Source organism: Gopherus flavomarginatus, chromosome 9, assembly GCF_025201925.1.
Source record: "Gopherus flavomarginatus isolate rGopFla2 chromosome 9, rGopFla2.mat.asm, whole genome shotgun sequence".
NCBI lineage: Eukaryota > Metazoa > Chordata > Testudines > Testudinidae > Gopherus > Gopherus flavomarginatus.
In genome coordinates, this window is record NC_066625.1 from 621,071 (window position 1) to 648,872 (window position 27,802).

At 46.8% G+C, this 27,802-nt stretch overlaps 1 protein-coding gene and 1 long non-coding RNA gene across 6 annotated transcripts; one reads left to right on the forward strand and one right to left on the reverse strand.

The window, feature by feature from the left end:
• Positions 1–1,398: 1,398 nt before the first annotated feature.
• KDM8 (lysine demethylase 8) lies at positions 1,399–17,241 on the reverse strand. 5 transcript variants are annotated; one of them, XM_050967650.1, is made up of 8 exons: positions 17,096–17,241; positions 15,683–16,292; positions 14,493–14,659; positions 12,526–12,658; positions 10,384–10,425; positions 6,651–6,800; positions 1,965–2,057; positions 1,399–1,868 (listed from the first exon to the last, which is right to left on the reverse strand). In XM_050967650.1, the coding sequence occupies exons 2-8, from the start codon at positions 16,217–16,219 to the stop codon at positions 1,704–1,706; spliced, it is 1,287 nt and encodes a 428-aa protein (XP_050823607.1). In that variant the 5' UTR covers positions 16,220–16,292; positions 17,096–17,241; the 3' UTR covers positions 1,399–1,703. The 5 variants fall into 5 exon arrangements, with proteins under 5 accessions (XP_050823607.1, XP_050823609.1, XP_050823610.1 ...); XM_050967652.1 differs by having other exon boundaries at positions 17,054–17,241; XM_050967653.1 differs by lacking the exon at positions 10,384–10,425.
• A 691-nt stretch (positions 17,242–17,932) lies between these two features.
• Positions 17,933–18,979, forward strand: LOC127058509 (uncharacterized). The gene is made up of 3 exons (XR_007776392.1): positions 17,933–17,998; positions 18,413–18,511; positions 18,799–18,979. It is a non-coding gene; the product is annotated as an uncharacterized LOC127058509 (long non-coding RNA).
• Positions 18,980–27,802: the final 8,823 nt, after the last annotated feature.

A 27,802-nucleotide genomic window follows, 5' to 3' on the forward strand; every position in this document is an offset into this window, starting at 1 on the left:
GGTGCCAGGGGTCCATCTGCACAGGTCTGAACGTGCAACTGGGACAGGAGAGCTCAGTGCAGAGGAGTTTTTAAAAGTTTTATTTTTGGAGGATTTGCACAAATAGACAAGACCTATTTAGACTTCCATTTTAAACTGTTTTAAAATCTGTCAAATCAATGAGATTTGTCAACCATTCTGTCATTCTGCTTGAATTCAGTGAAGGTGCCTCTGACAGGGCTCAGTATTAACATCTCATCTCCACCTAGGTCCAGCCCTTCTCTGAAAGGATGCTTTTAAACACAGTCTGAGTATTCACATACACATTCATTCTTCATTGCTGCAACTCTGACAAAGAGGTGGTGCCAGAAGCACATCTCAGAGTTTCCCAAGATTTAAGAGCATCTATTAAGTCTCCTTTTAATACCACAATTTCGTGATAATTGTTGGTTATAATAAATAATGCTAAGTTAGCACTTCTGCCGCACCTTCACTTCTTGGCTCTAAGCACCTTCAGTCTCCGTTTCGCAGGCACAGAAGCAGGTGGGTAGTCTTATCAGCCCAGAATGCCAGAGAGTAGAAGTTGAGCATCTCTTTCACAGTTCCTTCTTTATAATTGTTTTTACATAATACCTCAGAAAGTGGTTTAGTGTGGGAGAGAGGAGCCTAATGGGAGTGAGCACCAGATGAAGGAGCAGTCTCCAAACACCACGTGCTGATTCCTTCACTGGTTCACTGCACCAGAGCTCATGTTGAAGCTTCATTCTAAGCAAATACGCACTTGGGGTTTGCATAACAGTGAGAGAGAACTCTGTGTTTGCAATGATTAGTAATATCAGAGCTTTAATCAAGAAAATGAAATCTTCATTTCATATTTCCCCCGTGAGCAAATGGGCTTTTTGTTAGATCAGCAGATGAGAAGTCACTGCAGTTACATATTAATGTATTTCTTCAGCAGCTATTTTTAAAAAATCATTTTAGAATTGTCTGTTTCCTTACAATGGCTTGGAAGGGAGAGAGGCACCAGACCCTGCCAGCTGCAACAGCGAGGATGGTAATGAATTAACTGCTGGTGAGAATGAAAGGAATACAATCCATCTCCCCACAAAGGGAACAAGTACTACATCTGAGCTCTATAACTGAATTATATAATAATCCTGGGTACTGCTCTTTCAGCCCTCATTAGCAATAGACTTTACTGCGGGCTAGGCTCCTTTTTATTATCAGAGATTTTGTATAAATGTTATCCACCATAATGGAAGTCATGGCTATGCAACTATTATTAAATTCAGATGGATGGTAAACTTACAATGGATCACATGCTCCCTTCAGTTCCATTTTGACAATCATACCATTTGGGGCCCAGTCTCTTGATAATGCTCATATATAGTCTTGTTTTGGTATGTATACTTGAGCTGATCATTTGACAGATGCTCTTTATTAGGAATTTGTATTGGAAATATCTACAAAACAGTGGCTGCTGCAGCTCTCTCATTTCTGATTCTTTGTTTAGATTTCTCGCTACGTCAGGAAGCAGAAAAAATTGATTTCTTAACTCAGCTCTGCACTTTAAGCAGAAGATAATGAGAACATTCTCATGTTAAGAAAAAACGTTCCTCTGTTGAAGGTCTGAAAATTCTTTCACTAATCAAGAGTACAGCATGCTGCATTTTTTATATTACTTTAAATTGCACAACAGAGATTTATCCACATCAAATAATGGTTTATAACCACCAGAAACTGACAGAGAAGCTGACATCGAGAGATCGTACATAATGCCAGTATTTAACTGGAATAAACAGAACCTGTCCTGGTGTCAGAATACAAGCTTGAAATGCAGCCCGTTCAAACTTGGGGAACTTAACTAAATTGGGATCCTCCACGTCCACCTATAAAGCAAACACACAATTTGTTTTCAGGTCCAAAGATGATTTGGTTATTTAAAATTAAATTATCAAATTTTTAGACTTTCGGCAGCTATTTACCTGGCTGGTGTTGTGAAGAAATTGGGTTTCATGTGGATATAAATTTTCTGATTCCTGTGGAGAGTACAGATGGATGTATTTTCTTCCAATTACCTGCAGGTGGAAGGATATAAATTTCCCATCTGTCATTAATCTGCACACTACCTGCTGAAATAGGGTTTTATTTCAGTTACTTAGTGATCAGTCTAATGCTCTATCCCTCTGTATCATGACAAGCACTTAACAGTAGAATACAGCGGATTGCCAGATTCTCCGCAAAACAGGTAGTCATGATTTTTGCTACTGAGGAACAAGTACTCTATAATGAAGAACGAAATCTGATCAGATTGGGTTGTAAACTATATACCTGGCTTCATGGAACAGGTAAGATGTCCAGAATACCGGGGACATGCTTTTAAGGAAGGGAAGGCAACTCTTCCTCTTGAAATTCATTTTTAATTATATGGCACCCAGTCTCCACAGTGCTGGTGGGGCCAAACATTGCTAGAAGGAAACAATGGTGAAAGGATGGTGAATAAAAGAAGTATTGAGTTAGCTGTGCCTGCTGAGCTGAGCATTGCTACATTCAAGACGGTAAACGTGATATTTCCAGGTAGCAGCCAGCTGATATTGAGCTTGCTCAGACTCTACAAGGTCTAATTTTTCCACCACCATTAAATTTGTTCTCTACGTTGTGATGTGTAATTGGGAGAGTAGAATTAGAAAGGCAGCTGGACTGATTGACCTGCACTTCTCTGAGTTGCAGATAGGTGATGTTAAATTAACTGGCAGACTAAAACTGAAGTTGCTAGGCTATGCAACGTCACAGGCGCTTGTGCTCTCTGTTAGCAATAGAATAATGCCTCCATCACTAGCGACCCCTCAATCTGAGGATGATCTCTACCACAGATTTAAATACAGGTCCTGAGAGGTCTCTTGCGTCCGATCTGGGAACCACAGATCCGCCTGCAGTAGGTACAGATATTTTCTGGTGGATCAGCTGCCTGCTGGGAAAAAAGATTTCTTCTTTTTAAATTCCTTCTCTCTCTCTCTCTTCTCAGCTTCGAGGGCAAGGCACTTCTCCTTGACATGGCGCCACTGAGGCTGGTTGGTGGCTTGCTCCTCCCAGCTTATGTCCACATTAGTTTTCTTTGTAGCATTTCCTTCACCACCACAGGATCTCTGATCATGGGTGAGCTGAGAGTAGAGCGCTTGTTTTGGGAGGCGAGAGTCTGGCATCCATACACAATGTCCAGCCTAGCGAACTCTGCATGAGGATCATTGCTTCAATGCTGGTAACACTGGCTTCAGTGACGATGCTGGCATTAGTGCAGCTATCTTCCCACTTGATGCGAAGGATCTTCCAGAGCCATTGCTGGTGGTACCTCTGCAGACTCTTGAGGTGCTGTTGATAGGACACCCAAGTTTTGCATCCATAAAGGAGTATAGGAATAACTGTTGTCTTATAGACCTGGATCTTGGTGTCCTTATGTAGGTAATGGTCCATAAAAAACATGTTGGAGCACTTTCCCAAAGAAAGCACTTGTGCCCCGTATCCTGTGCTGGATCTCGCTATCAATTTTTGCATTTTGAGAGAGTTCGCTACCGAGGTAGCAGAAGTGCTCGACTGTCTCCAAAGTCTGTCCCTCAATGGTGATTTGTGGTGGGTCATGTACAAGGCCTGAGGCAGGCTGATGGTGCACTTTAGTCTTTTTGAGATTAAGTGAGAGTCCTAGGCTTTGGTAAGCTTGTGCAAAAAAAAATCCAGTGTGGACTGAAAGTCATCCTGTGTGTGCGCGCGAGGATGGCACAGTCAGCAGCATACTGAAGATCACTAATGGATGCCCGGAGGACTTTAATCTTCAACATCTCCACTCAAAGTCTAAACAGCTGCCCATCCATTCTGTATTGAATGTCAACTCCATTAGGGAGGTGGTCTTTAATGAGGACCAAAATGACTACTAAATAGATGGAGAACAGGGTTGGTGCGATAACACATCCTTGTTTACCAGTTTTGATGACAAAAGGGTCCGTCTCCAGGCCCTTATAGAAAATGGTGGTAGTCATCTGATCATGAAGAAGTCTTATGACCGTAAAAATATTGGGAGGGCAGCCAAATCTGGCCAGCACCTTCCACACGACTTTGTGACTGATGGAGTTGAAGGCCATGTACAGGTCCTGATTTTGCTCCTGAGACTTTTTCTGGATGTGGCGGGCAATGAAGATCATGTCGGTTGTCCTGCAGGATGGTCTGAAACCACACTGAGATTCTGGCAATATTTCCTCAGCAAAGGGAAGTAATTGGTTTAAGAGGATACTGGTGAGAATTTTCCCTGCTGTAGATAGCAAGGCAATGCCTCGATAATTTTCACCCTCCAACTTATCTCCTTTCTTAAAGATTGTAACAAGGTTGGCATTTCTCAAGTCTTCCGGAATCTTCTCATACCAGATTTGAATAAAAAGTTTGTGGACCTTCTTTACCAGTTCCTCACCTCCAAACTTGTAGACTTCAGCTGGTATGCCATCTGGTCCTCTTGCCTTCTTGTTCTTGGTTTGCATGTGGGCTCGTGGTACTTCTCTGAGCATGGGGGAAGATCAGCAAGAGATTCTCTTTCATGTCTTGAGGTATGAATTCATAGTGGCATCAAACAGTTGATTCAGGAGTAACTCAAAATGTTCCTTCCAACTGGCTTTGATGGCTTAGCTGTTTTTAAAATACACTGACCCATCTTGGGCTCAGAGCGGTAAAGGAGTATGGGGGCATGGACCATAAATGGCCCCTATTGCCTGAAAAAAGCTCCTCATGCAAGGTATACGAGAGCAAATCTCAATCTTGGCCTTTTCTCACCACCATTTGTTTTTGATGTCACGGATTTTCCTTTGAGCTTCAGCCTTGAGTTGCTGGTAGGACTCTTTCTTCTTTTGATTGTGATACATCGTTTTGCCATATGCAATGAGCTTTTCTTTTCTGGTTGAGCGGGCCCTGAATATCAGCATCATTTTCATCAAACCAATCTTGGTGATGGCAGGTGACATAGTCAATGGACTCAGCACATGTTGAAAGAGTTGCAGCCTTTAATCCCTTCTAGAAATTTTCATTATCATCATTGAGTGTTAGTATGGTGGTCTCCAAGAAAGGAGAAACTTCAGCAGTATCAAACCTGAGTCACTATATCTTGAAGAGACTTGACACTGAATTTTTTTCATATTGATTTTGCCTGCTTACAATGCCTTGATGTGATCTGGAAATTCATAGCCAGGCCTTAGGCAACACTGGAAAAAGAGAAGCAGTTGAACTAAAACTGGGCCTATGAGGTCCCCTGCTGCCCACAATACTCCACTCCCCATTCACTGACTGAGAATCACCTCTTCTCAAGGCACAAGTGTCACAAGGCTAGTTGGAGCAGGACAAGGGATTTTCCCTTATAATACTACCCTATGCAAGGCCTTTCCTCCAGAAAGTTTCCAGTTTGCTTTGCAATCTGTATACATTAGGGAATTCTTCCTATCAAAATGCAGTCACCACTGGGTGGAACATGGCAACTGTTTAACTGCATGGCAATTCTAAACAGCCAGTTTTAGAAAAGTCAGTGATAAAGAATACAATCTTTAATTGAAATGTAGTGTACTTAGGTAAGTAGGGCTAACACCCCTTCTCATTAACAAGCACACATAGCCAGGGCCTCAGTTATACGGCTCAGCTGAGAGCATGCACTAGCTATATTTGTCTTAGTGCATTGACTGACGTGTCTGTCAAGAGTCTGAAGGGGAGAAAAGAGCAACTCTGAGGGCTCCAGCCTGTACACAAGCTCACAGTTGAACATCTTACGTTGTAAACTCTGGGCAGGCAACCTTCATGGGTTTGTGCTGCGCTAGTACCAAATAGCCCCAATCCTGATCGGAGCCTCTGGGTGCTTCTGTAATGTAAACATTAAAAAAACTACCAGCACTAATTTGGCTGAGGTGAGAACACAGTTTAAACTCTGAATTTTCATGGAAGTACAAAGAGCTATTTCATAAGTTAATCAGGGCTGATGGTGTTATTTGCCCTTGTGCTATAAACAGGGGGGGCTCTATGTATTTTGCCGCCCCAAGCACGGCAGTCAGGAGGCTTTCGGTGGCGCGCCTGCGGGAGGTCCGCCAGTCATGCACCTTCGGCGTTCCCGCCACTGAAATCGCGGGACCGGTGGACATCCTGCAGAAATGCCACTGAAGGCAGCCTGACTGCCACCCTCACGGTGACCAGCAGGCCACCCCCTGTGGTTTGCCACCTCAGGCACGCACTTGGCGCCTCGGCTATAAATTCACACAAAACTCTGCTGCTGAGGAAAAGGAAGGTTTTATGGATAATGCCCCATGCAGGGAATCTGGAGAAATGGGTTCTTCCCAGCTCTGCTATGGACTCCAGGTGTGACCTTGGGAAACTCACTTCTCCTTTCTGTGCCTGGGTTCCTCATGTGTAAAATGGAGATAAATAATACTTCCCTGCCTCACCGGATGTCGATAGCATAAATCTGTTAACATCTGTCAGATGCTGATATGCAAAGGTGGTGAACACAGAGACATAGTAAACTATTCAGACATGCCACTCCTGTCAATCGAGCCTTTAGCTACCCTTGTCTCTAGTATTTATGTACGTTCTAGCTGTATTGTTAAAGTTACATGCGGGTTATGCAGTTATAAAAAAAAAAAAAATAGAGTACAGACCTGGACTAAGAAATTTTGCTGTGGATCTTGATGAAGAGGTGAGATGGTTCCCTCTGGGCCAAACCAAGCATTAATGGTGATGCTATCTTCTTCCCCTTCCCCCAGGCTGCAGTAATCAGGGATGCAAATATCCTGCTTCAGTTCTGGGATCTACTCTCAATAACCAACAACAACACAGAAATGAAATTAATAGGCAGCAGGTTTAAAACAAGCAAAAGGAAGTATTACTTCACACAACACACAGCCAACCTGTGGAGCTCATTGCCAGAGGATGTTGTGAAAGCCAAGACTATAACAGGGTTAAAAAAAAAGAACTAGGTAAGTTCATGGAGGATAGGTCCATCAATGGCTATTAGCCAAGATGGGCAGTGATGGTGTCCCTAGCCTCTGTTTGCCAGGAGCTGATACTGGACAGCAGTGGATGGATCACTCGATGACTGCCAGTTCTATTAATTTCCTTTGGGGCACCTGGCATTGGCCACTGTTGGAAGACAGGATACTGGGCTAGATGGACCTTAGGTCTGACCCAGTGTGGCTGTTCTTAGGTTCTTATGTAAAAGTACACAATGACCACGTGCATGTGCTGATGTGCAGAGCAGCGTAAATATGGATGGCATGTGCAGAATAGACGACTAGGCCTTACCTTATCTCAAAGTGCGGACAATGTCACTTAGATCAATACAATGGAGAGAAGTGAGATAGCCCATGTAAATCATATTTCCAAAATTATAAACCAGCTGGTTAAATAAACCACAAAAGTTGGATTATTCAACAGGGTCGGCAGAAGAGTAGGGCCACTGAAGATCTGTAGGAAATGTCCCCAAACTACTGTAATATAAAGCTAAAATCTACAGGAATGTTTTTAATTCTGCAGAGAAATTTTCTTCTTTGGTAGTTAAACTCAAAACACAGTAAGAAACACTAATGAAAATATTGTTTTATTAGTGAATTGACTATATTAATAGCATGTTGATTAAGTTTATTAAAATCTTTTGCATCTTAATAGAACTCTGAAATAAAATTAACATATTTAATCTACTTTTAAAAAAATGTTCTGCTATTCCCACTCGCTTTCTCCTAATCACAATACACTCTTGCCCCATTCTCTTCTTCCTCAGTCTGCCCAGGGCTTCATACCCTTCCCATCATTACAATATCTGAACACCAAAGATTTAGTTTTTCTTCCTACTTCCCCTGGGGCAGTTAGGATTTTTTTTATTGTTACTATTTAATTATTTTTCCTTCTTCCTCTGTTCCCACCTCCTCCTTTCGCATAATTGTTACAAGTGTCTTTACTCATGGGCTGAGACCTGTTCAGTAGCTCTTTGTATTGTGATGGCATACAAAGGCTGTCTTCTGGATCAAGACACCATGCTGCTGGGCACTGTGCAGACAGAGACCGTGTCCCTGGCCAGAGAATTTACAATGTAAGTGGAGACATGACAAGATGAAGGAAGCCAAAATAGAGAGAGAAGGTAGAGGAAACGGGAATGAGAATTACAAGAATGAGTCAGCATGGTGGTAATGCATGTGTCTTGGCAGAGGAGCAGATTGCTCTTGAACTATGAAATTAACCCCTCCTCCCCATCCTTCAGTCTGACCCTTGTCACCCCAGTTTACACCCCTCACCAGACACATCTCCCCTCCAGCAAACTGGAAGGAAGGTTCAGAAGTAACTGCACAAGCGGAGAGAGGAACAGTTTACTTTCTGAAGATGTGTAGAGAGTAGGGACAGCAGCCCCTAGAAGTGGGGCCACAGTCACTGGAGTTTCAGAAGACAATTCACTTGTCCTGCAACGGTGATAATGATCAGGGACGTGTGATCAGCAACAGAAAGTGATCCCTGGCTTATTTTAAATCCATACACAGTCTAGAGTCATTTCAACCCTCTTATCTAGTCTCGCCAAGAGCAGAGAAAGATCACTGTAAATGAGACTGTAGCACCAGGGAGGTCACTAGGTGACATTACTACAGACTGCTACCAGTTCTGTTTATCTGAACACCCAGGGAGTAGATGATGAAATTAAGCTTGTTGCCTACTGTGGTGCAACTGAACTGATTGCTTGTAAAGACTGTTCCCTGCCCAAATTTCCGACAGTTATTTCCTGGGTGCAGAGCTGCTGCTCAAGTTATATTCACACACATAAGCAGCATGACATGGTCACAAAGCATTACAAAGGCTGGATTTTCTCACCACTGAAAAGGTACCACCACACTAAACAGGATAGATCCAGGGTAGAGTTACAGACACTTCCTATCCCTTCAAGTTACGGTGCAGGTGGGAAATCCCAAAATATTATGGAGAATACAGAGTCTCCTTCCAATTAACAGAGTGTCCAGGCTGCAACTGAAATCCTCAGGATGACCCATGTGCTGGGAGAAAGCTGACTGGTGCAGAGGACCACATGGTTTGGACAGAGACCTTCCTTAGTGGAGGATTTATTAAAGGGGATACTCTATATCCTAATAAAGAGGATAGGATAGAAGTTGATAAAAAGAACAATAAGATCTGAAGAAAAACAGTCAAAGGACAAAAAATCCCATTCAATTACATCACATGAAGGCAAACAACTAAATACTGACACATTTTATAAATGCTTGTAAATAAATGCTACAAGTCTAAATATTAAAATGGGTGAACTTGAGTGCCTGGTATTAAATGAGGCAACAGGCATCACAGAAACTTGGTGGAATGATGATAATCAATGGGATACAATAATACCAGGGTATGAAATATACAGAAATGATAGAGCAGGCCACACTGGGGGAGGGGCGGTGGCACTATATGTGAAAGAAAGTAGAGTCAAATATACTAAAAATCTTAAATGAATCAAACTGTACCATAGAATCTCTAGGGGTAGAAATTCCATGCTTGCATAGTAAGAGTACAGCAGTAGGAATATATTACTGCCCACCTGACCAGGATGGTGATTGTGAAATCTCCAGGGAGATTAGAGAGGCTATAAAAACAGAAACTCCAGTAATAAATGGGGGATTTCAACTAGTCCTGTATTGTCACCTCAGGAAGGGATGCAGGGATAAACTTTTTAGATGCCATTAATGACTGATTCTTGGAGCAGCCAGTCCTTTAACTCAGAAGGGGAGAGGCAATTCTATTCAGCTTCCTGGGTTCATTAGTAATCTCCCTGGACTCCAGGGAGATTACTGATGAACCCGGAAAGCTCAGTAACACATACTGCCTTCTCAGCAGCCTCAGAACCTGCCTGGGGCATATCAAAATCTTCTGGACCTTAGAGACACTTTTCCCCGGGTGGCTTGGGGTCTGGGTTGGGGAGGCATGGTGTGGCTGCAGCTGGACCGAGACTCCTCCAGGCAGGTGGGGAGAGGCCTAAGGGCTTTGGTCAGCCCGCAACAACTCTGGCTGAGGAGGGGTTGGGTAGCGGGTCTTGGGGTCTGGCTGCGGGCTGAAGCCGGTGCTAGGGGGTGTGAAAGCCATCCCCCTGAGTGACGTAAGTTACAACGACCTAAGCGCCAGTGTGGACAGTGCTTTGTCAGCACGACAGCCACTGCCTCTCACAGAAGTGGATTTATTATGCTAACAGGAGAAGTCTCTCCCGCTGGCATAGAGCATCTTCACCAGACATGCTCCAGCGGTGCAGCTGCGCTGATGAAGCTTTTAGTGTAGACTAGCCCGTACCAACAGAAGTTGATCCAGTGAAAGATATTACCTTGTCTCTACAGCAAGCTGAAAAAAATTCACTTTTAGATTTACCTGATCAAAAAGTTGATGCTGGGCAAGGTATCCAATGCTATTCTGGAATTACAGGAGAGAAAAAGAAAATGAATAACAGTGTATAGGGTCTGGCTTCACATTTATGAAAGTTACATATAAATAAAGTTAATTACTGGCATAATTTATTCTGAATAATAACTATTTTGGCTGTAAATGCTCCTTTTGCTGGAGATATGATGCCATGTGGTCCTGCCAGCTCAGATACTTCTGATCCTGATGCTTGTGCCACAGTGCAGGGATGTTTAGTATCTAATCTGATGTCCCATTTCTTCACATCCCTTGTTACAGGTTGCAGTGAAATTGGATCTTATGAGACCTCACAGAGCACCATAATCAATTAGAGGAACAGTACTGGTGACTATGGGGCTTGGTCTCAGGCACCTGGCCTTCACTAGACAGGGTCAGGCCAGACAGATATAGTCATCATCTGGGACAGAATGACTGCTCCAGAAATGGAGGGCAAAAAGGGGAAGAAAAGGTCAGAGATTTTCTAGAGTCCTTGTTCTACCTGTAACAGAAGCTTCAGAGAAGGGATCTATGCAATAGCAGGATGAGGCCTCTACAGCTCCACACCCATATTGTCTGTAATATCAGTGAACATGACCAAGGGATGAGTTTGTTTTCTAGTCACACTAACATCTTCACAGTTTCAGTGAGTCACATATAAGACTCATGGGAAAATGGAGGAGCAAATATGCTGTGAAGAGCACAAAGAACATTCGCGGGATGAGTCTCCTGATGGCATCTGTGCAACCATCCAAACCAGCAGGCCTGTAAAATCCCTTCTATGGCCAGGGAGTCCCCTTTGAAACAGGCAAAGTTTTAGATTGTTCATTGACAGTCTCACACGTAGATCAATATATACGTAACTAGAATCATAGAATATCAGAGCTGGAAGGGACCTCAGGAGGTATCTAGTCCAACCCCCTGCTCAAAGACACGAGAAGTCTTTCTTCCGCTCTACTCTGCGCTGGTTAGGCCTCAACTGGAGTATTGTGTCCAGTTCTAGGCACCGCATTTCAAGAAAGATGTGGAGAAACTGGAGAGGGTCCAGAGAAGAGCAACAAGAATGATTAAAGGTCTTGAGAACATGACCTATGAAGGAAGGCTGAAAGAATTGGGTTTGTTTAGTTTGGAAAAGAGAAGACAGAGGGGACATGATAGCAGTTTTCAGGTATCTAAAAGGGTGTCATAAGGAGGAAGGAGAAAACTTGTTCACCTTAGCCTCTAATGATAGAACAAGAAGCAATGGGCTTAAACTGCAGCAAGGGAGCGTTAGGTTGGACATTAGGAAAAAGTTCCTAACTGTCAGGGTGGTTAAAAACTGGAATAAGTTGCCTAGGGAGGTTGTGGAATCTCCATCTCTGGAGATATTTAAGAGTAGGTTAGATAAATGTCTATCAGGGATGATCTAGACAGTATTTGGTCCTGCCATGAGGGCAGGGGACTGGACTTGATGACCTCTCGAGGTCTCTTCAATTCTTAGAATCTATGAATCTATGAAAGCAGGACAATCCCCAGACAGATTTTTACCCCAATTCCTTAAATGGCCCCCTCAAGGATTGAACTCACAAACCTGGGTTTAGCAAGCCAAAGCTCAAACCACTGAACTATCCCTCCCACATGGGGCATTCCAGAAGAGGGGTGGTCTTAAGTCACCTGCTCAATGCTTAGAAAAGCTCCTAAAATTCCAGTCCACTAACATCTAGATGAGGAGAAAACAAGTCACTGGTGCAAATTGGGGACTTCCAATTCCTAAAAATATTTCAGGCACCATGACTCGTGTGAGACAGCTGTCCCCAAACTTTTTACCTTGTGCCCCTCCTTACTCCTGTCCTCCTCCTCCCTCCCCCTGTAGCGGATAGAGGTAAAGAGGCTGAGGTTGGAGCCACAGCTGGGAGCAGGGGCAAGGCCTCAGCTGGGCATGTGGCTGTCAGCCGGGGCCTCCAAATGTTCCTCTGGGGCCCCCAAGGGGGCACGCCCCACAGTTTGGGACCTCTGGTGTAAAGTATTGTGCAAGCAGCTCTGTTCAAATACCCTTTGCCAAGTGTGTCTAGGACAGAATTCCCCAGTCCAATACCAGACTTTGTCTGGAGATAAAACAATGTGAAAGTAACAGACCTTGTTCACGATATACTGATCAATGAAGTCATTGACCATCATGAGTGTCTGAGACCATTCCTCATCGGTATACCGGGAACCCACTTCCACAGGAACGGTGCGGCAGCCAGCGATTTGACGGAGATAATCCAGACTGGAAGAAAACAGGTTCCATTATTTTCAATCTTAGCTTTAACATTTTCATTATTTTTCCTGGCTTGGATGTCAGATGGAAAATCCATTTTCTGAGAGAGTTTTGTGAACACAGAACATTAGTATCACAGAGCAGCTGCCTCTGTCCTTTGCCCTGACTAAGAAGATTATGGAAACATCCTGAGTACTCCAGTGGAGCATTTGCCTGATGGCATGGGTGGCGGGTGAACTGCTGGCTATGGGAGGCTAGCCCCTAGCCAGCTCTGCCATGCCCTGTGGCCCTGGTCCCCTTCTCTCACCAGAGCCCCCCCCCTCAATCCCAAGCATCAGGTGGGCAGCGGGCAGCCGCCTGCCCCCGAGCGCAGGGCGGGCAGGCAGCGCAGGGTCCCTCCAAGCGTAGGGTAGGCCCCCTCCCCCGAGCGCAGAGTGGGCTGTGCATGGCCCCCCCCCCCCGAGTCCCCGCAACCACAGAGTGGGCAGCTCCAGAGCCTCCAGCAACGCCCCCCCCCCGCCCCAAGCGCGCTGGGCAGCCCCAGCAGCATTGAAGAGGAGCAGCCTGTCTGGGCTGGGGCCAAGGGGGAAAAGGGCAAGCAGGAGGGGGCTTTGGCAATAAGTGTGGGTGGGGCCACGTGGGGCTGTTTGTGGGGGGCACAACCGTCCCCAGCCTATCGGATGCACCACTCATGCCTGATGGCATGTAAACAACACTTCCTGAGACACCCATTTTCCAGAAAGAGTATCCCCATGCGAAAAGGTGGAAGCTGCATTGCTTGGAATATTATTATTAATTATTTTCTATTTACACAGCCCCTGAAGTCTGGTAGGCAATTTACAAGACTAACATGCAGAGAAGGCCTCTGCTCTCAAAAGCCAGCCAACCAGAAAGACCAAGGATGCAGGCACCAAAGGAGTGAGCAGTGAGGTTTGTATGCATTTTAATACCACAATTTTTCTTCAGTTAAAAAAACCCCATTTCCTATTTGAACACATCTTTGAGAAGAGAAAAAGGGTTTATAAGAGTACTGAGTGAATAATGAACCATCATTTATTCAATGAATGTTGCTTCTATTTGTGCTTGTGGATATCAGCAAGCAGGTAAGAGTTTCCTCAAATTAATTTGAGAGTATTTTGTAAATTTATTTACTCTATAGATTAATCAGGGGCTTTTGGCTACAAATATTCACTATACAATATTGAGATTTTAGGTGCATTCTTAGTTGAATGTTAAGGTAAGTCACACGACATCATTAGGCTGAGCCTTAAAGTACTTCCAGTGTTAATATTTGTGCTCGTCAATGAAATATTTCATTTCCAATCATTCTTGTACATGCAACTTTTAAATTCACTTTCATCAAATATTTCTCAGTAAATTCTGATTGTGTGAATGTTTGCAGAAACAAGAGACATGGCTGAGGCAAATTCAAATAAATAACCATGAGAATCTTTGGCAATACATGCCCAGCTCTGACATATAGCACTAGAAAATGCACCAAAGAGAGGTTCCCTGCATTGGCCTCCGAAAAGATGGCCTTGATGAGAAACCAGCTCTCTTCCAACATCTGATTTCTATTATTCTATCATTAGCAAGGCAGACTCTATTAGGATGCAAGTTTCTGAACTGGATCTGTTACAGCCAAGTACTATTAGCAATGAAAAATATTTCAGAAGTAGAGCAAATTATGCAGCAAGATGATGCTCCTAGCAGGAATCACTGGAGCTGGCATTTCATACCTTACAGAGGCATATGTTATTCTGGGCTTGAGTTAATTGGTGCAGAAAACATGCTTTCTTAATCAGGGCAACAGACGAAGCTGTTTTTAAGCTCTTGTCCTCACCTCCATTTCTTCATACATGGCCAGTGGTCAACAATACCCTCCAGGATGACAGGCTTTTGTGGAATCATATAATTTTCTCTGAAATGCTCTAGAGAAGGGCAGTGAAGCCGTGGAATAACTGCTTCTGATTTTATTGATGGAACGGTAGTGTGGTCATTCCGGATTTTCTGAAACACAGGGATTTTTTAGCACAACAAAGTAACTGGCCCTTTATTACATCAGAAAACATGTATGTTAAAAACAGCGTTAGTCTCTCCCAGCAAAGGAGATGCTGAAATCACTTGAACTGAGGATGTAACATAAACAGGGAAAAGCTACTGTCAACCTGTGGAACTCCATGCCAAAGGATGTTGTGAAGGACAGGACTACAACAGGGTTAAGAAAAGAACTAGATAAATTCATGGAGGATGGGGCCACCAATGGCTATTAGCCAGGTTGGGCAGGGATGGTGTCCCAAGCCTCTATTTGCCAGAAGCTGGGAATGGGTGACAGGATGGATCACTTGATGGTTACCTGTTCTGTTCATTCTCTTTGGGACACCCGACATTGGCCACTTTCAGAAGACAGGATACTGAGCTAGGTGGACCTTTGATCTGACCCAGTATGGCCGTTATTATGTTCTTAAGCAGAATGGGGATAAAATCGTCAGCACTCCTCCAACCTGCAAAGACTTCCCAAAATACCCAAGAGTCTGAAGTAAACTGCTCTTATATCCTAAGCGCATATGGATGGAGAAGACAGATTTACAGATTCCCTCAGGCATACTAGTGAGTGTGTGGGGAAGTTGACTTCCCCTTTGTGTTGCTTGCCCAGCCTCTTTGTATTGCATGTCAGTGGAACAGCCTGCAGTGTCTCACAAAAATCTCACAATGAGTAGCTGGTGGACTGACTTATGGAGGCTGCAATTATCAGTTCTTTTCTCAGCAGCAGGATATAGAATAGGAACAAAAGCAGAAAAGGAAGAGAGATTTCAGCTGGTCACCAAATTAAAAAAAAAAAGGAAAATGTACAGAGAGCTGAGATTTCTGCTTTTACTCACGAATGACAGAGGCCCGGTTACATGATTTACCGCCCCAAGATCAGTGGCTCCTTGACCCAACCCGGATTTTGGGATCTAGCTGTTTGCTGGAATCACCAGTTCCTATTCTGTGTGTAATGCAGTGGTGGGCAAGAACACTGAGAGCTGCTACCTTTCTTTGTGACTCCTTTGCGTCTTCTTCAGCACACCGTTTCCCATACGTCAGATGCTTCTGAAGGACATTAATTATCCTAACCAGGATGTTATCCAATATGGATGCTCCCATCAGCAGTCCCATGTCACAGACCCGAATTATATCTGCTATGGTGCCTTGCTCACTGCACATACACAGCGCTTTGAAAAGGCAGCCATAAGAATAGACTCGTCGCCAGTCCTTCTCCACATCTCTCCAAGTCCCAATATTAAGCTTTTCCCAAGAGTAATCTATTATTATTTCACTGACTTGTAAGCACGTTTCCCTTGCGCTTCCAGAGCAGAGGCTTTCAGCTCCATAGAGGAGGTCTCTAGCTTGCTGGAGTAGTGAGATGACACTTTCCTCCACTTTCTCACTGAAGTCCAATTTCAGGTCTTCCTTAGTGTTGGGCAGCAATGCCCTGATGTCCACCCACACGGTGTTCCCTGCTGAGACCTGATCTGCAGTGGGGCAGGAGCTTGTGGCTAGGCCCTCAGGAGAGCTGGGTCGGGACATGAGGCCTCCCAGAGGCTGACTACTGCTACTGGACAGCTGGGATTAGGGGCTGGTTCTCTTGCCTCGCCACCTTCTGTAAACAAACACAAATGCTACGAGCAGAGCCAAAGGGGCCCAATGTGGAAGCCAGGAAGTCACAGTCCCAGATTGAGAGCACCTTGCCCCATTCAGCCACTTGCCCCAAGAGCACCCTCCTCGCCTCGTGCACCCCACTATCTGAGCGTGCCCCACCCCCATGCACCCCTCGCCCCATGCACCCCTCCCTCAGTGCTCCACCCTGTGCATCCCCTCACCTCATGCACTCCTCCCTCTGGGAGTGCCCCACCCCCTCGCCCCATGTACCCCTTCCTCAGTGCCCCACCTCGTGCATCTTGTCACCCCAAGAGCATCCTCCTCACCTCATGCACCCCTCCCTCTGAAAGTACCCCACTCCCATGCACCCTTCCCTCAGTGCCCCACCCCATGCATCCCCTCACCCCAAAAGCCTTGTGACCCCTCCCTCTGAGAGTGCCGCATTCCCTCGCCCCATGCACCCCCCCTCAGTGCCCCACCTCCATGCACCCCTCCCTCTGAGAGTGCCACCCAACTCCCTTAGAGCACCCTTCCCCCATGCACCCTTCCCTCAGTGCCCCACCCTGGGCATCCCCTCACCCCATGAGCACCCTCCTCGCCTTGTGCACCCTTCCCTCTGAGAGCGCCCCACCCCCTCACCCCATGCACCCCCTCAGTGCCCCACCTCCATGCACCCCTCCCTCTGAGAGTGCCACCCAACTCCCTTAGAGCACCCTTCCCCCATGCACCCCCCTCAGTGCCCCACCCTATGCATCCCCTCACCCCTAGAGCGCCCCCTGCAGCCCGCGGGGAACCGCCTCGCACCTCTCAGCAGCGCCGCCTATCGGAGCCCTGCAGCCAGCGCCCCGCGCACCACTCGGCGCTCCGAGTTCCGCATCCACTGGGCCTGCGCAGCCCCGCTCCCACCTCAGCTGACAGCGCGGAGACGGCGCCTCCTGCCGTCCTCCCGCTTCCCGGCGGCGCGCGGGCCCAGCTGGGGGCGGGGCCTGGCCGGAGCAGCCGCCCGCGGCCTGTGGGGAGCGCAGTGTCTGCCCGCCTCAGGCTCTGCGCTGCTTCGGCTCGGCCCGTGTTAGGCCGAGCCCGGCAGGTCCCTCTGGTCCCGTCACTGACACGCCGGTGGGTGTGAACCCGCCCCACGCCCTGCCCGTGAGCGGCGCTCCCCGGCCCGTCACTGCATGGGGGGCTGGGCCGGAAAGCGGCGGGGGCGGGGTCCGAGCGACAAAGGACCAAGACCGGTCGCAGAAACGTTCTCAGACCGGCGAGGTGACGGGGGAGGGGAGTATCGGGGCGGGACGTACCCAACCCACCCGCCGTGAAGTCTAATGGAGACCAGGGTTGGGACGTACCAAACCCACCCGCGGTGAAGTTAATGGGGACGGAGGGGCGCGGCGGGACGTACCAAACCCACCCGCGGTGAAGTGTAATGGGGACGGGGGGGGGGGGGGGACGTACCAAACCCACCCGCGGTAAAGTTAATGGGGACAGGGGGTCGGGACGTACCTAACGCACACGAGGGGAAGTTAATGGGGACGGGGGGCAGGACGTACCAAACCCACCCGAGGTGAAGTGTAATGGGGACGGGGGGGGGTGGCACGTACCAAACCCACCCGAGGTGAAGTTAATGGGGATGGTAGGTGGGATGTACCCAACCCACCCGGTGTGAAGTGTAATGGGGACCAGAGTTGGGACGTACCAAACCCACCCGCGGTGAAGTTAATGGGGACGGGGGGGGCGGGACGTACCAAACCCACCCGCCGTGAAGTGTAATAGGTACGGGGGCCAGGACGTACCCATCCCACCCGCCGTGAAGTCTAATGGAGACCAGGGTTGGGACGTACCAAACCCACCCGCGGTGAAGTTAATGGGGGGGGGGGGGACGTACCAAACCCACCCGCGGTGAAGTTAATGGGGACGTACCAAACCTACCCGCCGTGAAGTTAATGGGGACGGAGGGGCGCGGCGGGACGTACCAAACCCACCCGCGGTGAAGTGTAATGGGGGGTGGGACGTAGCAAACCCACCCGCGGTGAAGTTAATGGGGACAGGGGGTCGGGACGTACCCAACGCGCACGAGGGGAAGTTAATGGGGACGGGGGGCAGGACGTACCAAACCCACCCGAGGTGAAGTTAATGGGGATGGTAGGTGGGATGTACCCAACCCACCCGGTGTGAAGTTACTGGGGACGGGGGGCAGGACGTACCAAACCCACCCGAGGTGAAGTGTAATGGGGACCAGGGGTGGGACGTACCAAACCCACCAGCCGTGAAGTGTAATGGAGATGGGTGGGCGGGACGTACCAATCCCACCTGAGGTAAAGTTAATGGGGAGAGGGGAGCGGGACGTACCCAACGCACCCGAGGTGAAGTTAATGGCGACAGGGGGCGGTATGTACCCAATGCACTCGCAGTGAAGTTAATGGAGATGGTGGGTGGGACGTACCCAACCCACCTGAGGTGAAGTTACTGGGGACGGGGGGCAGGACGTACCAATCCCACCTGAGTTGAAGTGTAATGGGGACCAGGGGTGGGACGTACCAATCCCACCTGAGGTGAAGTTAATGGGGCCGGGGGTGGTACATACCCAATGCACCTGCGGTGAAGTGTAGTGGAGATGGGGGGCGGGACGTACCAAACCCACCCGAGATGAAGTGTAATGACCACAGAGGGGCGGGATGTACCCAACGCACTTGAGGTGAAGTTAATGGGCATCGGGGTTTATCGGGGTGGGACATACCAAACCCACCCTGGGAAGCGGGGATGGGTGGGGCAGCTGCCATGTTGCGGGAGCGAGTCCGGTTCTCGGCACTGCACATTGATTGTGAGGGAACAATGTGGTGTGGGTGCAGAAGAGGCAAATGCGATTCCGGGGTGGGAGCGCGGAATTAATAGGAGTATCAGCGTAGGCTGCAGGTGTAATTACTCCGCTCCAGTTGGTGCTGCTAAGGCCTTAGCTGGGCTAATATGTCCAGGTTTGGTGCTACTTTGTCCAGGTTTGGTGCTACTTTAATAAAGATGTGGATGGATTGGAGAACGTCCAAAGGAGAGCAAAGAAATCAGAGGTTTAGAAAGCATGATCTGTAAGGAAAGATAAAAGAATTAGGCATGTTTAGAGGAGGTGGATGGGGACATTATAACCATCTTCAAATATGTTACGGTGGTTGGAATGAGGTAGGGCAAGAAGTAGTTGGCTTAATTTGCAGCAAGTGAGATTTATTTTCAATGTAAGGGAAAGGTTTCTAACTATAAGGGGAGCTAAGCACTGGAACAGGTTACTGTCTTGGAGATTTTTAAGTTCAGGTTAGACAAACATTTGTTAGAAATGGTCTGTGTATACTTAATTCTGCCTCAGCAAGAGGAGGCACAGCGTGAGGGCCTTTCCTGCCCTATGATTTTATCTTCTCAGTGTAACACACTGTGTGTGACACAACATCCTAAACAGGTTTTGGGTAGAATTCTGACCATTTTAAATGTTAGAAGAGTAGGAAGGAGCTTGGGATTGCTTCCATCAGCCATGTTTTGGCCTCTCTTTCTGAGCTCAGTCTATGATATCTGTGGAGGATCAGTAACCTAGTCCCAGATTTGGATCTTAGCGTCCAAAATATGGGGGTTAGAATGAAAAACCTGCAAGCTTAGTTACCAGCTTGGACCTGGTACTGCTGCCACCACCCAAAAAATTAGAGTGTTTTGGGGCACTCTGATCCCCCCAAAAACCTTCCCTGGGGACCCCAAGACCCAAATCCCTTGAGTCTCACAACAAAGGGAAATAAACCTTTTCCCTTCCCCCCCTCCAGGTGTTCCTGGAGAGATACACAGAAGCAACCTCCGTGAATCTAAACAGAGGGATTCCACCCTCCCCGTTCCCAGCCTGGAGAACAGAATTACCGAGAGTCAATCTCTCTTCCCCCCTCACCCTGAGTGAATGCAAAGTCAGGCTAGTACATCTAACACACACAGGTTTTCCCCTGACTTCTTCCTCCCACCAATTCCCTGGTGAGCTGCAGACCCAGTTCCCTGGAGTTCCTCACTAAAGAAAAACTCCAACAGGTCTTAAAAGAAAGCTTTATATAAAAAAGAAAGAAAAATACATACAAATGGTCTCTCTGTATTAAGGTGACAAATACAGGGTCAGTTGCTTAAAAGAAATATGAATAAACAGCCTTATTCAAAAGAATACAATTCAAAGCACTCCAGCAACTATAGACATGTAAATACAAAAAAAACATATAAATCCTATCTGATCTTTTGTACTAACAACTGGGAAACAGAAGATTAGAAAGCAGGAAATAGAAATCACTTCTCATCCGAGAGAGCATACTGGCAGAAGACAAAGAACTCAGACACAAACTTCCCTCCACCCAGAGTTGAAAAAACTCCTGTTTCCTGATTGGTCCTCTGTTCAGGTGCTTCAGGTTACTTTTTCAGGTGAAAGAGACATTAACCCTTAGCTATCTGTTTATGACACGCCCCCCAAATTGCAGACAGTGGGGAAGCTCACTGGCGGCGATTTCCTTCTAGAACTTTAAAATAAACATTAATACAACACATGCACCTTTACATATACCACTAAGTATATAACTAACAGACTTCTACATTTTAAGAACACTTTTTAACTACAGGATTCTGGGAAACTCTCACGGGAGAGTGCATCAGCTATTTTGTTAGAAGCTCCTGTGATGTGCTGAATTTCAAAATCAAAATCTTGGAGAGCTAAACTCCAACGAAGAAGTTTCTTGTTGTTCCCCTTGGCAGTATGAAGCCACTTTAGTGCAGCATGGTCAGTTTGTAGTTGGAACCGCCGTCCCCAAACATATGGGCGTAGCTTTTCCAGGGCGTACACAATGGCATAGCATTCCTTTTCGCTGACTGACCAGTGACTTTCCCTTTCAGACAGTTTTTTGCTGAGAAACACGACAGGATGAAAGTTGTGATCTGTTGCTTCCTGCATGAGCACTGCTCCTATACCACGCTCAGATGCATCCGTGGTTACTAGGAATGGCTTGTCAAAGTCCGGGGCCCTGAGCACAGGGTCAGACATGAACGTTGCCTTAAGTTGGGTAAAGGCCTTTTGACGCTCATCAGTCCAGTTAACTGCATTTGGCTGGGTCTTTTTGGTCAGGTCGGTCAGTGGGGCAGCGATTTGGCTGTAGTGTGGTATAAATCGCCTGTAGTACCTGGCCAAGCCTAAGAAGGATTGGACCTGTTTCTTTGACCTTGGGACAGGCCACTTTTGGATAGCATCCACCTTGGCCTGTTCTGGGTTTATGGTTCATCGACCCACCTGGTGCCCCAGGTAAGTCACTCTGTTTTGGCCTATTTGACACTTTTTGGCCTTAACAGTTAGTCCGGCCTGCCTGATGCGCTCAAAGACCTTTTCCAGGTGTAGTAGGTGTTCGGGCCAGGAGTCTGAAAAAATGGCGACATCATCAAGGTAGGCAACTGCAAATTCTCCCAGTCCTGCTAGTAGACCATCTACCAGCCTCTGGAAGGTGGCGGGTGCATTTCGAAGGCCGAAAGGAAGGACATTGAATTCATACACCCCCGCATGGGTGACGAATGCTGACCTCTCCTTGGCAGGTTCATCTAGTGGTACTTGCCAGTACCCCTTGGTTAAGTCTATTGTAGAGATGAATTGAGCACGTCCCAACTTCTCCAATAGCTCATCGGTGCGTGGCATTGGATAGTTGTCCGGACGAGTTACCGCATTTAGCTTACGGTAGTCCACGCAAAAGCGTATTTCCCCATCTGGTTTGGGTACCAGAACCACTGGAGATGCCCATGCACTGGTAGATGAGCGGATTATACCCATCTGTAGCATGTTCTGGATCTCCCGTTCTATAGCAGCTTGGGCATGAGGAGACACCCGGTAGGGTGGGGTTCTAATGGGGTGAGCATTACCTGTGTCAATGGAGTGGTATGCCCGTTCAGTCCATCCTGGGGTGGCTTAGAACAATGGGGCGAAGCTAGTGCACAGCTCCTTGATTTGTCGCCGCTGCAGACGTTCCAGGGTGGTTGAGAGGTTCACCTCTTCTACGCCACCGTCTTTTTTCCCGTCGTAGTAGACACCGTCAGGCCACTCAGCATCATCTCCCTGGACTGTAAACTGACAAACCTGTAAGTCTCTGGAATAGAAAGGCTTGAGAGAATTAACATGGTACACTCTGGGCTTTAGTGAGGAATTTGGAAATGCTATGAGGTAGTTTACAGTTCCCAGGCGCTCTTGAACCGTGAATGGCCCTTCCCATGATGCTTCCATCTTATGGGCCTGTTGCGCCTTCAAGACCATAACCTGGTCTCCTACCTTGAAGGAACGTTCTCTGGCATGTCTGTCATACCAGGCCTTCTGCTCTTCCTGAGCATCCTTTAGGTTCTCTTTAGCAAGGGCTAAGGAGTGTCGGAGGGTGCTTTGTAGGTTGCTTACAAAGTCCAGAATGTTAGTCCCTGGAGAAGGCGTAAACCCCTCCCAATGCTGCTTCACCAACTGTAATGGCCCCTTAACCTCATGACCATACACAAGTTCAAATGGTGAAAACCCTAAACTGGGATGTGGTACAGCCCTGTAGGCAAACAGCAACTGCTGGAACACTAGGTCCCAATTATTGGAGTATTCGTTGACGAATTTACGTATCATAGCCCCCAAAGTTCCATTAAACCTTTCCACCAGGCCATTGTTTTGATGATGGTATGGGGTGGCAACCAAGTGATTCACCCCATGAGTTTCCCCCAGTTTTTCCATGGTCCCTGCCAGGAAATTAGATCCTGAATCAGTAAGGATGTCGGAGGGCCAACCTACCCTGGCAAAGATGTCTGTTAGGGCCAGGCACATAGTGTTAGCCCTGGTGTTGCCTAGAGCTACTGCTTCCGGCCATCGGGTAGCAAAGTCCACTAAAGTCAGTACTTACTGCTTTCCTCTGGGTGTCTTTTTTGGGAAAGGACCCAGAATATCCACAGCTACTTGCTGAAATGGGACCTCAATTATGGGGAGTGGCTGGAGAGGGGCCTTGACCTGGTCTTGAGGCTTTCCCACTCTTTGGCATACCTCACAAGACCGGACATACTTGGCAACGTCCTTGCCCATCCCCTCCCAGTGGAAGGACTTCCCCAACCGGTCCTTGGTTCTGTTCACCCCAGCATGGCCACTGGGATGATCATGGGCTAAGCTTAAGAGCTTCCCCCGGTACTTAGTTGGAACCACCAACTGTTTTTGCGGCTGCCATTTTTCCTGGTGTCCACCAGAAAGAATCTCCTTATATAAAAGTCCTTGGTCTATAACAAACCGGGATCGATTAGAAGAGCTGAGAGGCGGTGGGGTGCTCTGTGCCGCCACCCAAGCTTTTTGAAGGCTGTTATCTGCTTCCTGCTCAGTCTGGAACTGTTCCCTGGAGGCTGGGGTTACCAGTTCTTCCTCAGACTGTGGACTTCGGCTTGGTCCCTCTGGAAGCGATGTAGGTGATGGGGTTGTTTCCGTTGCTGGTGAACCGCTCTCCGCTGGTGCACCTGAGGGTATTTCAGGCTCGGGCTGAGCCTTTTGGGTATGGCTGTCTGTTGCTTCTGCCAGTTCTGGCTCGCTGGCGCCCTCTGGCATTGAGTTTGAAGATGTGGTTGCACTTGCTGGTGCTGGTTGCTGTTCCAGTTCCGGGCCTGGGACTGGAGGTGCTGTGGCTGCTTCAGTGGTTGGCATGGAATCCGGGTCCACTACCTCTGTCTGGGTCTCTGGTAACACAGACGGGGCATCTGTGGACGGCTCAGGAACAGGAATGGGTCTGGAAGCTTGCCTGGTTTGGCTACGTGTAACCATTCCCACTCGCTTGGCCCGCTTCACCTGGTTGGCCAAGTCTTCCCCCAGTAGCATGGGGATAGGGTAATTGTCATAGACTGCAAAAGTACACATTCCTGACCAGCCTTTGTACTGGACAGGCAGTTCAGCTGTAGGCAAGTCTACAGCTTGTGACATGAAGGGGTAAATTGTCACTTTGGCCTTTGGGTTGATGAATTTGGGGTCTACAAAGGATTGGTGGATAGCTGACACTTGTGCCCCCATGTCTCTCCACGCAGTAACCTTCTTTCCGCCCACTCTCAAATTTTCCCTTCGCTCCAAGGGTATTTGAGAGGCATTTGGGCCTGGGGATCTTGTGGGTGATGGTGGTGTAATGAACTGCACTCGGATGGCGTTTTTTGGACAGTTGGCCTTGATATGTCCCAGTTCATTACACTTAAAGCATCTTCCATCTGATGGGTCACTGGGCCGAGGTGAGTTACTGGAGACTGGTGAGGTGGAAGAATAGGGCATCTGTGGCTTTCCTTGGGTTGTATGTGGGGTCTTTGGCTGTCCTCGGTTGTAGGGTTTATGGTCGGTGTGCCCCCTGGGGTATTCGTTCCCCTTGACAGTAGCTTTCTTGCTTTCTGCCACTTCCATCCATCTGGCTCCAATCTCCCCCGCCTCAGCGAGATTTTTGGGTTTTCCATCTTGTATGTATCGGGTGATGTCCTCAGGAACACCATCCAAGAGCTGCTCCATTTGTATGAGGAGGTGCAGTTCTTCCAAGGTTTTAACATTGTGTCCTGATATCCAGGCCTCATAATTTTTCCCAACATAGTAGGCGTGTTTGGGAAATGACTCATCTGGTTTCCACTTTTGGGTTCTGAAACGCCGACGGGCATGATCTGGGGTTATCCCCATTCTGTATCTGGCTTTGGTTTGAAAAAGTTTATAGTCATTCATTTGCTGCTTAGGCATTTCAGCTGCCACCTCACTGAGCTGTGGCCTCAATTCTACCATGTACTGGTCTTCAGGGATGCTGTACCCAAGACAGGCTCTTTCAAAATTTTCCAAGAAGGCCTCGGTGTCATCACCTGCCTTGTAGGTGGGAAATTTTCTGTGATGTGGAACCATAATTGGCGAAGGGTTGTTAGGATTGGCTGGCGCATTCAGCCCAGCTTGCGCTAAGTCCAGTTCATGTTTTCTCTGTTTTTCCTTCTCTTCACTTTCTTTTTGTTGTTTCTCCATTTCTTTTTGTTGTTTTTCCATTTCTCGGCGGTAGGCTACCTCTTCCTCTGCTTGTTTCATTTTGTGGGCCACTTCTTCTTCTTGTAGTTTTCTGTGGTGGGCTGCATTTTTGGCTTCTTCTTGTTTTTGTAGCCTTTCCATCACTTGTTTGTGAGTTGCCTCATCTCTGGCCATCTGTGTTCTGAGCAGTTCTATCTGTTTTTCCATGGCCTCGAGCTGTACTGCCTCTGGTTTTCGTGACATCTTGTTTCCTTGTATTGGGGTGCCCTCCGGTGTTTATTGTCTGAACTGCAGGTTCTCTGTTGCCTCCTGGGGTCTGCCTAGCAACAGTGCCTTTTTCCCTTTCTTCCTTTAGCTAATCTTTTCAATGTTAAGTAAACCAGAAAAACCACTTTATTTGCATGTATATAGTGCTGGTATTTGCCTCCTAATGGGAGTTCTGTTGTCTGACAAAAGACCCGAAATAGTCTCTTAATGGTTTCTTGCTTAATATGCAAGCCACAACTGCCAGAGAGAGCAGAAAAAAAAATTCTCTCTGGTTCCCTTTAAAACCAAACCCTCTCTGCTAAAAAGCCCCTAGCAGAGAAAAGAAAAATATAATATTCCTACTGGCTTCTGGATTCTATCTATCCCACTACTGCCACCATGTCAATAACCTAGTCCCAGATTTGGACCTTAGCGTCCAAAATATGGGGGTTAGCATGAAAAACCTGCAAGCTTAGTTACCAGCTTGGACCTGGTACTGCTGCCATCACCCAAAAAATTAGAGTGTTTTGGGGCACTTTGATCCCCCCAAAAACCTTCCCTGGGGACCCCAAGACCCAAATCCCTTGAGTCTCACAACAAAGGGAAATAAACCTTTTCCCTTCCCCCCCTCCAGGTGTTCCTGGAGAGATACACAGAAGCAACCTCCGTGAATCTAAACAGAGGGATTCCACCCTCCCCGTTCCCAGCCTGGAGAACAGAATTACCGAGAGTCAATCTCTCTTCCCCCCTCACCCTGAGTGAATGCAAAGTCAGGCTAGTACATCTAACACACACAGGTTTTCCCCTGACTTCTTCCTCCCACCAATTCCCTGGTGAGCTGCAGACCCAGTTCCCTGGAGTTCCTCACTAAAGAAAAACTCCAACAGGTCTTAAAAGAAAGCTTTATATAAAAAAGAAAGAAAAATACATACAAATGGTCTCTCTGTATTAAGGTGACAAATACAGGGTCAATTGCTTAAAAGAAATATGAATAAACAGCCTTATTCAAAAGAATACAATTCAAAGCACTCCAGCAAGTATAGACATGTAAATACAAAAAAAAACATATAAATCCTATCTGATCTTTTGTACTCACAACTGGGAAACAGAAGATTAGAAAGCAGGAAATAGAAATCACTCCTCATCTGAGAGAGCATACTGGCAGAAGACAAAGAACTCAGACACAAACTTCCCTCCACCCAGAGTTGAAAAAACTCCTGTTTCCTGATTGGTCCTCTGTTCAGGTGCTTCAGGTTACTTTTTCAGGTGAAAGAGACATTAACCCTTAGCTATCTGTTTATGACAACAGCGTGAGGGCCTTTCCTGCCCTATGATTTTATCTTCTCAGTGTAACACACTGTGTGTGACACAACATCCTAAACAGGTTTTGGGTAGAATTCTGACCATTTTAAATGTTAGAAGAGTAGGAAGGAGCTTGGGATTGCTTCCATCAGCCATGTTTTGGCCTCTCTTTCTGAGCTCAGTCTATGATATCTGTGGAGGATCAGTTATCTTGGTTAAGTAATAGAAAGGATCCATACCTTCTCTGAATTATTTCACATATTTATCCTTGTGTGGTTTCAGTTAGTTATTTATATCAGGCCTAATTTTCAGGGACTGCAGGCCTCTAGATTTTAGAGCAATATAAATAATAATAATAATAATAATGGCATTAGTCCATAATCAATCAAGTACCTCCAAAATTTCATTAGCCATGCCCTTCTCTCCAGGCACTAATAACCACTTATTTCCATCCCCCTTATGGGCTGTGCCATATGGTAATGTTCCCTAAAAGGCACTAGCAGAACCTTGATGTGTCATCACTTCCCTTTTAGCCATTGGAATAGTTAAAATACGCATTTACAGATTGAAATTTGAACATAATGCTGTAGAATTAAAAAAAACTGACATGCATATTATGTCCATGTAAATACTTTAGAGCAACAGAGAAATTCAAACCACGTAAAAAAACCAAAAGAAGTCACTGGGTTTGCAAAAAAAGAAAAATCCAGCTTTTTCTTAATCTCCTTTGTATCCCTTTGATGTAGGATTGTTTGGAGAAGACACCACCACCTCTGATCTGGAAAATCATTTCTGCAAAATATAAAGAGAGCTGTTTGCCACAAGTTGTACTGGGATCTGGATTTGGTAGAAGGCATTTTGGTTTGGAAAACTATTTTGTCACTCAGAATAGATTAATAGGCTATGGCCATGATTTTGCTTATGATGTGGCCATGAAGAAAGTAGTAGGTTCCTCTGTG

Coding starts and splice junctions, on each gene's coding strand:
- KDM8 (XM_050967650.1), bottom strand. CDS start 16,219: ATGTCCCGACCCAGCTCTCCTGAGGGCCTAGCCACAAGCTCCTGCCCC. Junction 14,660..15,682: donor CAAAGGAGTCACAAAGAAAG/GTAGCAGCTCTC, acceptor CCTGTGTTTCAG/AAAATCCGGAATGACCACAC. Junction 12,659..14,492: donor CCATGTATGAAGAAATGGAG/GTGAGGACAAGA, acceptor GTTTTCTTCCAG/TCTGGATTATCTCCGTCAAA.